Source organism: Miniopterus natalensis, chromosome 2, assembly GCF_054644295.1.
Source record: "Miniopterus natalensis isolate mMinNat1 chromosome 2, mMinNat1.hap1, whole genome shotgun sequence".
Taxonomy (NCBI): Eukaryota; Metazoa; Chordata; class Mammalia; order Chiroptera; family Miniopteridae; genus Miniopterus; species Miniopterus natalensis.
In genome coordinates this window covers 126,154,962-126,167,239 of record NC_142082.1, presented here as the reverse complement: position 1 = coordinate 126,167,239, position 12,278 = coordinate 126,154,962, and the positions used below count along the sequence as shown (strand labels likewise).

The 12,278-nt window shown below is 34.2% G+C and overlaps 1 protein-coding gene and 2 pseudogenes across 1 annotated transcript in view; 2 read left to right on the top strand and 1 right to left on the bottom strand.

The window, feature by feature from the left end:
• TBC1D15 (TBC1 domain family member 15) overlaps positions 1-12,278 on the top strand; it is a 44,321-nt gene that overhangs the window by 17,342 nt on the left and 14,701 nt on the right. The window contains exons 6-10 of the mRNA XM_016198979.2: positions 275-472; positions 3,071-3,199; positions 3,725-3,828; positions 5,505-5,599; positions 10,473-10,589. Coding sequence (XP_016054465.2) covers positions 275-472; positions 3,071-3,199; positions 3,725-3,828; positions 5,505-5,599; positions 10,473-10,589 — 643 coding nt within the window. The remainder of the gene's footprint in view (positions 1-274; positions 473-3,070; positions 3,200-3,724; positions 3,829-5,504; positions 5,600-10,472; positions 10,590-12,278) is intronic.
• LOC107526515 (ethylmalonyl-CoA decarboxylase pseudogene) lies at positions 1,082-2,003 on the bottom strand (annotated as a pseudogene).
• Positions 3,835-5,236, top strand: LOC107526522 (small nuclear ribonucleoprotein G pseudogene; annotated as a pseudogene).

The following is a 12,278-nucleotide window of genomic DNA, read 5'->3' as shown; positions in this document are numbered from 1 at the left end:
GCAGATTGAATGAAGCCTGCAAATCACTTGTTTATCTGCAGTTCAATCAGTAGCATTAATTTGTCATTTAATATACTACCTTAAACAAATGAAAAGACTGACTTAGAAAATTAAAATTTTCTCAGAAAAAAATAAAATTTTAAGATAATCTTAGAACACTCTTGTTTTAGTTTTGATTTCCCTCTGTTTAAAAAAATTTTGCCCTTTTCCCCATCATGAAGCATTTTTATTCATTTGAATTAATAATGCTAATATTTTTCTTTCTACTACATAGAAAATTAAAAAGGATCCTTATACAGCAACTATGGTAGGATTTTCCAAAGTCACAAACTACATTTTTGATAGTTTGAGAGGCAACGATCCCTCTACACATCAACGACCACCTTCAGAAATGGCAGATTTTCTTAGTGATGCTATTCCAGGTTTAAAGATAAATCAACAAGAAGAACCAGGATTTGAAGTCATCACAAGAGTGAGTGGAGATTTCTATTAATAAAGTTCCTATATTTTAACATGAGGAATGTTTTTAAACATGTATGAATGCTATAGATATAGAAACTCAATTTTGGTTATATTTGCCTCTTTCTCATAATCCTTTCTTACAACTTTTTGCTAACTAACATATCTAACAAATAACACTTGTCCTTCCACCAAATTGTTGTTGTTCATCGATTACTATGTATACTTTCTGTTCATTAATGCTGGATCTCTTTTCTTTGATTACCTTTTTTTAACTGTTATAATTGTTTTATTAGTTACCATTGTTAATCTCTTACTGTGCCTAATTTGTAAATTAAACTTTGTCATTGGTATATAAGTAAAGGAAGAAACATTATACATAGGGTTTAGTACTATCTGCGATTTCAGGCATCTGCTAGAGTCATGGAATCTATCCCTCACAGATAAGGAGGGGACTGTTGTATACTGAAAACTATGCCAATGAGTTTAGGTATTCAAAAAATTATTAAAAACAAACCCCAAACTGGTAGTACCCTTCAAAATAATTCTGACATTCATATTTAATATTATTTGACTTTTCTGCATATGAGTCATTGGAGTTGTACATATTGTTTAAAAACAACTATTTAAAAAATTTTCCTTTCCTAGTAATAGCCTCTAAATTTGTGGGTCCACCTCAAAATGTTCCTAAAAGATCTCTTTCGGTCTGTAATGCCTCCTGGAAATAAAGTTTCTTTGCCTGAAGAAACAGATTTTTTAAAAGCTCTTAGTTACTTCTGGTGGCCCTTTCATAAACTGCTTTAGCCACTCTTTTGCCTCTTCTACTCAGTTTCATCTGAAAACTGTATGACTTTGACTGTTCCTAAGTTGAAATACAGTTAGTTTTGAATCCAGTTTGAGGGCCCCACTTAACACTTTGAGAGCTTGTCCAGTGCCGGTAATTTCAGCCAGCTGGGTAGCCCCGCTCCAGCTTGGTATTATACTCATCTCTTTGTGAACAAATCTGATCTAACTCTTCTAGTCATTAATCTGAAATCACTTGCTGTAGTAGATTTTGCTCCTCCACCCAATGCCCAACCTTGATCAACTGCAACACTTTTTAAAGGAAGTCTCATAAATCTTGTTAAGGTGTTTTGCATGAATATACAGAAGGCTACTCCATCCTCTGGAGTTGCTAGTGCTTTCACAGCATTCAAATCAGATCCTGAGGAGAAAGTATTTTTTGCCTCACAAACAACGAGACCTTTCCCCTCTGTCCAATTTTCCAGTTCAGTTATTTTCCCCAAAGTTGTAGCATCATAACACCCGAGAAGTCATTCCTTTTACTTGGATTGTTCAGAGTCAGAAAAGCCAATGTCATTGTCTTCCTTCTGAAGGTCAATGGATCCCCCAGGAAACTGTTGAGGTTTTCATTTTACTTCTTTCACATGGAATCCACAAGATGTATTATAAAGTGACAATCCCATTTGATGTAGCAATTTTGTCCTTATAGACATAGATGATGTCTTCAAAAGACTTCTTGCCATTTCCTGTTTGGACTCCATCCCTCTCTGCAAGCTGGTTTCTCTTATTGGAATGATCTGGTTACCTTTTGATAATGAACAGGTTGTTTCATTGAGTGCATAGCAGTGAGTAAATAGTGACCCTAGAGTATTGCTTCTAATTCTGTTTCTAATTTATGTGTTTTCTTAGTAGGCACCAGAGGCAGCCAGTCAGGACACTACTTACTCTAAGGCTTTTATTCTCATGGGCACCTTTTCTTTTTAAAATAAGGTGGACTTTGGCCCGCAGGCAAATCTTTATATATATGCTCAACAGCACTATTGAATTTGCTACAGTGCTAGGCTGCACATAGTTAGGACATTATAAATATCTAAATTGTGGTAATTAATTAAAGGGCTTATCTTGCAAATGGCATTTTTAAATTACCAACATCCGTTAATTGAATTAAAAACTGTAGAAAATACCAAGTAGAGCTAATGGATCATGAATCAGTTCTGAGAGCTACAAATTTTAGTTTGGAAGAAAAACTAATTTTAGAATATGATTAATGGAATAATACTGTTTTTTAATAATATAGCATACCATTTAGTTTGAAGAGTCTCTTATAGGAATTTACATGTTAACTGTTTTGCACTTATGTAATTAAAACCCAAAATAGCAAATGTTTTCCCATCTCTGAATTTGTAACCTAGTTGTTTGTATGTTTAGCAGGAGGACAAATGTATAGAATGTTAACTATGATTTCATAAACTAAATATTGCAAAATAAGGGAAGATAATAAAAATGTGAGAACAGCCTAGCCAGGCATGGCTCAGCAGTTGAACATCGACCTAGGATCCAGGAGATCGAGGTTTAATTCCCTGTCAGGGCACATGCCAGGGTTTCGGGCTCGATCCCCAGCAGGGGGCATGCAGGAGGCAGCTGATCAGTGACTCTCATCATTGACCTCCCTCCCTCCCTCCCTCTGAAATCAGTAAAGATATATTTAAAACAGAAAAAAATGTAAGAACATTTCTGAGTAGTTGTATTTTAGCTTAAGTTTCTATATACTTTGATTTCATTTCACTGGTTAAAGGTGTACTACTTATTGCTTATCTTCTTATTTTAGATTGATTTGGGAGAACGACCTGTTGTTCAAAGGAGAGAGCCAGTATCACTGGAAGAATGGACTAAGAACATTGATTCTGAAGGAAGAATTTTAAATGTAGATAATATGAAGCAGATGATATTTAGAGGGGTAAATACTTTAATATGGATTTCATTTTAAACTGCTGGCATTCAAATTTTATTTGTTCTTTTTTGGGGAGGGGGAAGGGAATGAATTCCATTTTGATGAATGATGCTTTAAAATTCCTGTAGGACAGAATGAGATGCTTGTGATGCCCTTGATGTCAGGTGGGATGCCATTAAGTGTAGGGAAAGATATATTTCCTTATTTGAAGTTTTATGGGTTATGCGAAGAAGACATATATGTTCCCCAGTGGTAGTTGCATTATCCAGTAACAATTGGGCTTTAAAGAACTAATCAATCCCACTGTCTGCTATACAGTCTACTATATACTCTGCATTAGTTAAGCGTTCTGGCATCTGCTTATAACTTTAGAATCTAGAAGTCAACAACAAGATAGTATTTACTGAACTGAGCTATTTTTATGTATAAAACTTTCTCTTAAATATTAATCTCCCTGTTTATTTAAATGCAAGTGTTGTAAAGTATTGCATTCTTTTTTATGAATGTGTTTGACACGCATGTTTTCTTCAGGGACTCAGTCATGCATTGAGAAAGCAAGCATGGAAATTTCTTCTGGGCTACTTTCCTTGGGACAGTACCAAGGAGGAAAGAACTCAGTTACAAAAACAAAAAACGTAAGTAATTGTCTTTTGTATGTTCATCAAAGAAATTCAAGTAACTCACTCATACAAATTAGTAAAGGGTTTCTAGATGACTATTTGGAATATGTAGACTAGGGTATGGGAAAATAATTTTATTTTTATCTTCTTAATTTAAAAATTATGGGCACCAGCGCAGGAGCATGAGGGAGGCCACAGATTCTGTTTGGCAGTATCTTTGAGCTTGCTGATTAGACACCTTGAGCAAAGTTTACCCTCTTGAGTTAAAAAATATTTATGGACAAGAAATTATCATTGAAATTAAGTGGTGGCAGACATATCCAAGGAATATTACACACATTTGATCCCTTAATGAATCTTGTGTTAGATGAAATATGTGGAGGTCGCCACTAGTGGACAACAGCACAATATTGGAATGTTGGTAAGATGAGGAAATAGTGTCATCATATTAGAAATCTCAGAAAGGGTATAAAGCATGGCTTTGTTCACCAGAGAACTCAACTGCTTCCACAGTTCCAGCTCCACAGCACCTGCTTTGCTACAATATAAAAATTGAGTTGTATGAATTTTCATAGTGAAGTTTTGTTAAATAATCTTTGTAATAGACAAAAAAATATGATGAGCACCATAGTTATTTCAAGCCAGGAACATTTATTAGAAGGACATCATTGCAGATATGTTGGTGAATATGTAGAAAGGTAGTAAAAGAATTCAGTCCCTTTGTGCAGACATTTTGAATACTTGAAAAATAATTAATTATATTTGGATTTTAAAATATATCTCATCTTGATTTATTTTTGCAATTTATTATGAGATTATAAAAATAGCTCATAAGATGTGTATTTGCTATTTAGGTTAATTTACCTTTAAGTAAATTTATGTGCTCTTGTAACATAAGCTGATCTTTCGTTTTTGGGGAGAAGAATGTTTCTATTTTAATATAATTTCTCAGATTTGAAAAGAAACAGAACAACTTTCCAGGTACACTCTTATTCTTTGTGCACATTCAAACTCTCAAACAATTCTTTCTCTCTTCAATACTTAACATTAACAAGTTTATGCAGTAAACTCGTTGCCACATTTTTAAAAAGTCTGTAGACTTGTATTTGTGATTATTCAGAAACTTGCATGGTTAAAATATATATATTTTTATTAATCCTCACCCGAGGATATTTTTTGCATTGATTTTCAGAGAGAGTGGAAGGAAGGAGGGGAGTGGGGGAGAGAGAGAGAAACATTGATGTGAGAGAGACTCATCGATTGGTTGCCTCCCACCCGTGCCCCAGCCAGGGGCTGGGGATTGAACCTGCAACCCAGGTACATGCCCTTGATGGGGAATCCAGCCTACGACCCTTCAGTGTGTGATAACCACTGAGCTACACTGGCCAGGGCTCAGGGTTAAAATATTTAATTACTGGAATAATTTTAGGTATGATATTAAGGATTAAGGTAAATGCTTCCTTACAATCATACCTAAATTATTCTAGTAGTTGAAACAAAGTTTATGACATATATAAGGTTGTTTTATTTTTCCTTTGTTTTCATAACTTTAAACATTTCAGTATCATTTATAAACTTGCATCTCACTAGCTTTATAATGCTTTGATAAATTGTTTTTAGAAAAGCTCAATTAAATTTTTAAGTGAAATGTTCAAAGTAAGCTGTTTTTGGTATAAAATTGTTTTCTATAGTGATGAATACTTCAGGATGAAACTACAATGGAAATCTGTCAGCGAGGAACAAGAGAAGAGAAATTCGAGGTTAAGAGATTATAGAAGTCTTATTGGTAATTTTTTCTTAATTTTGGAAGTGCACGAGAGAGGTTTACATTGAAATCCTGATAATATTTAAGAAATGAATATATATGCTATAGAATTGGGGCTCAAAAGAGAAATTAGAATTTGAGAGTACATTAGAATGTGTTTACTATTCTTGGTGGTTCCTCTTCAAATAGGTATATGAATTCACTCAGTATATTTTTAAGTACCGATATATTTCATTTTTTAATTTCAAAGTGTGAAATAGTAAAAAGAGTATTTAACTGTTTGCTTGTCGAATTAGTTGCAATAAAAATTATTGTCTTCCTTATTTCTAAAACAGTTTATTATAGAAAAATTAGGAATTACAGATGAGCAAAAAGAAAATAAAAATTAGTTTCTTTCTGTCATCCAGAGATAACAATCATCCAGAGATAACTATGTTTAAATAGGCTTTGGTTTATATCCCTCCAGACCTCCTTTAAATATGCATATGTGTCATTTTTTAATTAAATTAGTGATTCCAGACAGATAGTAAATTTTTGTCAATATTTGTAAATTGAATAACTAGTCCCTAAAAAAATCATGATAGAATTTTACATTAAGAGAATTAGACTTATTTCCAGATAGTGAGTACTGAGTTGTCTGGCTCTTACGATAAAGGCCAGGTTGGTATGAGCTATTGAAGGAATGCATAGTTATTGCTGTACATGTCTTACTGACAAATTTCAGTTTATAATCTCCATTTTAATGGTAAGAAAACTGAAGCCCTGAGAGCATAAATCACTTGTCCAAGGTTATATGGTTAATAAGGGCAGTACCCAGTTTAATGCTCTTAACTATCTTGTTACCTCTTCTCTGTATAATTTTAGGATTGCTTTGGATAGTAGTGGAACTTATTTTTTTAATATTTATATTGTATTTAGTCTTGTTTATCTGCAGCTTCATGAATGAAGATAGAGGGATTTTTTTACCACCATGGTTATCTCTACCATCCCATGGAAGAAAAAAAGTTCCTAAAATCTGAATATGACTAATTTGGTAGTTTTTGGAGACATAGAGACAAATGCTGAGATCTTTTTAGCAATAGTACTTTTGATTGAAAAAACTTGATTTTTCTGAAAAATAAATTATACCAGAATAAACTATCCTTCCTCTTGCTAAGGAAAAAAGTTGGGGGTCTCGAGGCATAGGTTTATCTGAAGTCGCCAGTTGAAGCCCTGTCCTATTTTCAGTTTCAGGTGGGAAAATGATAATGGACTGTTTTTTTTCCTGACTGGACATAAAATATTTGAACTGGAAGGGATCTTAGAGATCAACTAATTCAGTATTTTAAGCTTTTTCTTTCCACGTACCAGATCCTCTTCCCTTTTTATCAAGAACAGTGATGATGGCTCTGATTTTCTCAATCTTTCTTGTGTCCTATTTTCACTCTTTTTAGGAGATTGGAGGAAAATTTAGATGTTTTAAATCCCCATAATATAATTTGAATTGAGACATACTTTCATGTTCTCATTTTTTAGTAGATAATAAAATCAAGCACAGAAAAGGCTAGTAAATTGTCTTTAGCCATCTGTCTAGTTAGTTCCATAGCCCAGACTCATTCATAATCAGGTCTAATTCTTAATTAAGTGACCTTTCAACTATACCATGCTTTCTACCAGTTAGAAGTATATGTAACTAGGTTTTAAAGCCTTTATCTTTTTTTAAGATTTTTTAATTGATTCTTTTAGAGAGACAGGAAAGGAGAGAGGGAGGGAAAGAGAAACATCATGTGAGAGGAAAACATTGATTGGCTGCCTCCTGCACCCCTCCTACCAGGGATTGAGCCCACAACTCGTTGGTGCACATGACAATGCCCAACCAACTGAGCCACACCAGCGTGGGCAAAACATTCTTTTTCTGTAATACTTTTCCCCAAAATATTTTTTAGGAAAGATTACCAAAAGCTTGTGGGTTTTTTTGGTATGAATTCACTTTATTAAAAAACACACACAGGTAAGCTTTAGGCCTTGTGGTTCATGCCAAGAAGTTGGATTTTAAGTTTGAAGAGAAACTATTGGAGCATTTTAAGTAAGACCATCTTATTTATATTTTAAAGTCACTTTTTTTCTGCTGTGTGAAAAATGGATTAAATCAAGATTAAGAGTAGGAATAGAGAGACTGATTAGTAGAGCAAGAGATGGTGGTAATGGAGATACGGAGAAATAGATGGAGTTGTTATATTTTGGTGATAGAATTAATAAGACTTTTTGATTAAATGGGGTATGAAGGGAAAAAGAAATCAAGGATGAGACTACATTTCTTGACTTGAGAAATTGGGCAGCTGGTGGTACCACTTAATTGAGATGAGAATAGAGTATGGTGAAACTAAATTAGGTGTTGAATATGTATATCTTAAGGTGCGACATAACAAATGTAATGTCAGGTGGCTAGTTGAATAATCTGGAGTAGTCTGGGAAAGAGATACAAGTTTGAGTATTATTAGTATAAATAGCTATGGAAATAGTTGTCACTCAGAGGAAAAAGAGACAGATAAGAAGGCCCAGGAATGCCAGTCTTTAGAGCAGTGGTTCCTAACTTTGGCTACACTTTAGAATCACCAAGGATCTCTTTGGAAATTACATTGATTATTTTAAACATTCCCACATTCATTCAGTATTTATTTAGTGCTTATTATCTAGTAGGTTCTCCTCTAGGCATTGGGGATTAATCAGGGAACAAAACAGAAAATTCTTGCTGTCAAGGCACTTTTGTTCCAGTGGAGAAGAACAGACAGTAAACAAGATAAGTAACATGTGGTATATTAGTGATATGTGTTCAATAGAAAAATAAGGCAGGGAAGGTGGTTAGGAAGTTTATGTGTTGTGTTGTTTTAACTTGGGTGACCAGAGGAGGCTTTTCTTGAAAAGGTGGTGTTTGAGTGGAAACTTGAAAAGGGGGATGGTAAGCTATGTAGAACTTTAGGTGAAGGGCATTCCAAGCAGAAAGAAACATGTGTTAGACATGTTTCCATTCCAGGATCTCTGGATGTTTGAAGTATAGTAGAGAGGTGAGGGTGGCTGGGGTGAGTTGGGTAGAGACATTGGCACATTGTCTTACAAAAACTGATGAAGTGAGAGAAGATATAATGGATGTGGGAGAAGATAACATGTTGGAGGCTTGAGAAGAGAGAAGTTGTACAATAGTTATATGAATGCAGAGAGGGAATGGTAAGAAAGGTTAGTGATGGTGAATGTATAATGGGTTTAGCATGGTTGTGATTTTCTTTAGTCTTTTTAGCTATATCAAATTAGATGGAGCCTGGCTGGCATGGCTCAGTGGTTGAACAATGACCTGTGATCCAGGAGATTCAATCCGCAGGAGGGGGCCTGCAGGAGGCAGCGAATCAATGACTCATTATTGATGTTTCTATTCTATCTCTCTCCCTCTTCTTTGAAATTAATAAAGACATATTTTTTAAAAAATTAGATGGAGAGTTGGATTTAATGAGGGCTTTTTTAAAAAAAAACTTAAGTACTCATTTTCTTTCTAGAAATAGTTTCCAGAAATACTTCCCTTATAAAATACCATTTTCTTTTTTTGTATTCTGCCTGGCAGAAATATACAAGAGGAAAAAGTACAGATAGTTCATGAGGGTACAAATAACTTTTTACTATGTTTAAGACACCTGTTAAGTCAGATCTTCTGTATTGGCATTATGACTATATAAATTTTGCTTGGGTCAATAAAAACTTATGTACCTCTTTATCAATTGTGGTCTAAGACTAAAATATTTTGACATTTTAAAATGAAATTTTACATTTACAGCAGTTTTTGGTATTGCTTTTTCCTTATTTGTTTGAAAAATATATTCACAGTTCTATAGACATATACTTCCCTTTATTAAATCTAATGTATTTTAACAGGAAGCTAGAATATTGATCTAATAATATTCTTAACTTTAAATGTTCTTACAGAACCTAAACTCAGGTCATCATCTATTGTTAGATTCTAGTAGAAACTCTGTTGAATAATACTTGCCCGTCTGTTCACAAGTGTTAAGAATGTTTGCAAATTATTCAGTTTAAAGGGGGACAGAAGTCAGTTATAACTTTTAAACAGTTGGTTATAGAGTACAGTAATCATTTTGAGTTTGAAAAATTTTCTAACTTACTGAGGGATTTAAGTTAGAGAAATGTCCTTTTTAGTTGTAAAGTCGTTCCCAAGATGCATTTAATAGGTTTGTGAATTGAATTGTCAGTATGACTTGGGATATTCTTGTGGTGATGTTTCCAAGTCTGCTTTTAATGTTATGAAATCATTTTCAGGAAAATGTGATTTTTCATTTTTTCAAAATTAAAATAAATTGCTTATATTAATATATAGATTGAATAACATACATATGAGAGTAAGGAAGTAATTTGTCCTGAAGATGATTATGGAACATGACAAAGAAATTGATACTACTTCTCATAATGAATGAAGCAAATGTGAATGAAACAAATCTCTTTGATTATGCTTGATTGCATAGTAGCTTTTTTCATTACTGTTTTTATACAATACTGCTTAATCACAAGCATTCATGACTGGCATTTTTATTGCTAACTAATGTGAAGTATTATTAGTGTTACTTTTAATTAATGGAAAGTATTGCCTGTTATTCAATTAAAAGGTTTCTGTGTTTAGATAAAAATTTAAAAATATTTAAAAATATACCCATGAGGAGGTAGACTGATTTTTGAAAATGATTCCAAAATACTACTTTATTGCATATCTGAAATGGATTATTTCCATTAAGTACAGCCTTGGCAAGAGAGTAAAATTAATAGCAAGAAAAATAATCCTGCACTTAATAAGGTGTGAGCTTTATAAAAATCTGTTTTTTGAAAGGTTTTCAAACATGATGATTTTCCTCCTCAGAAAAAGATGTTAACAGAACAGATCGAACAAACAAGTTTTATGAAGGCCAAGATAATCCAGGGTTGATTTTGCTGCATGACATTTTGATGACCTACTGTATGTATGATTTTGATTTAGGTAAGTTCTCTTCTAAATTCTGATTTTAAAAGATTTATAAATATTTATTTTAGAATTTAATTTATCAACTTGTTAGACATATGTATATAATAGCTCTGTGACCTAGTTTTTATAGGGATTGTTCTACAGGGCACTGGAAACTTACAAGGCTATGGTTCCCAAATTGTGCACCGAGAAGTACTATGTTGTCTTAGCAAACTCATGGGGACGACATGGAATATTTAAAAATTTTGAGGGAAATACAGTGACATCTATAGGATACTTCTCTAACTACTAGCTGAAATAGTTCAGGGTTTCAACATTAGATCATCACATTACTTCTGATGAAGTTATATTTTTCTCCCCAAGAGTTTTTATTGAATTTTACTTTTTGCTTTTTTGTTAACCCTCACCCAAGTATATTTTTTCCATTGATATTTAGAGAGAGTGGAAGAGGGGAGAAAGAGAGAGAGAGACTTGTTGCCTCCCGCATGTGCCTTGACTGGGGCTGGGGATCAAACCTGCAACCCAGGCATGTGCCCTTTACCGAAAATTGAACCTGAGACCCTTCTGTGCTTGCACTGAAGCACACTTTCTAGGGCAAGAATTCTTACTGATTTTTAGAGAGAGAGGAAGGGAGATGGGGAGGGAGAGAGAGAGAGAGAGAGAGAGAAACATTGATGTGAGAGCAAAACATTGATCAGCTGCCTCCTGCGCACCCCCCCCGCCCATGCCCTGAGGAGGAGTGAGGCATGTGTCCTAATCAGGAATCAAACCAGCAACCTTTCAGTGCATGGAACAGCACCCAACTAACTGAGCCACACTAGCCAGGGCTGAAGTTATATCTTTGCAAAGCCGTGTCTTTAGCTTTGCTATGATAATCAAGTATTGGTGAAAACAGATGAGGAACAGTAATGAGGATGGTGGTATTCAATTGGATTTCAAGGTCTGAGAAGTAGTATAGTGCCCAACAGGCGCTAAGTTCATAGGACATAAATACTTAAGTTGTTTGGATCTAGCTTTACTTAAATGGAAATGTTAGGGTTTTTTTTGAGCCTAGGGGTGTCTTGGGAAAATTTACTGAGACATTCAGGATTCTGTGAAGTGAGAAAGTTTTGGAACCTTTGTTCTATATGCTTTCTCTCTTGTTAAGGAGCTTACTGATTTGATATATTAGACAGGCAGTGCAGATAATTATATAGGGCATGTAGAACTTTACTTTCTTTTCTTGATTAAGTCCATTTCCTACCAAGAATGGGTTGGAAAGACTGGGGCTGGAGGTGGGAGTTGGGAATTGCATGGGGAAGAGATGCTAAGGGATAGAAAACCTAAGGATAAGAAGCCAATATTTTAAGGGGCAAGAGAACTTGAGTTATTTTTTTTAAAGGACCAATAAATTCCCTAAGCATCAACCTTTAAGTAAGTATAAGCAATGGGAAGTTTCTGAGTTACCATGAGAGTGACTCCCAAGTAGAGGATAGTGGAAATAGATATTTTCCAAGTTACTTTAATATTGCTAGAGACATCTTTTGGAGAGGTAATTGGATATTTGGCATATTAAACCCAAATGAGCCTTGAATTTTGGCTACATTTTATTCACTGTTTGTATCTATGTGAATTCCTCTTGGGTTCTTATATGTAAACTAGGGGAAGATATAAACTGTTGTGGATCATGAGGCATCAGCCCCTTTGAAGTTGAAAATCACAGAT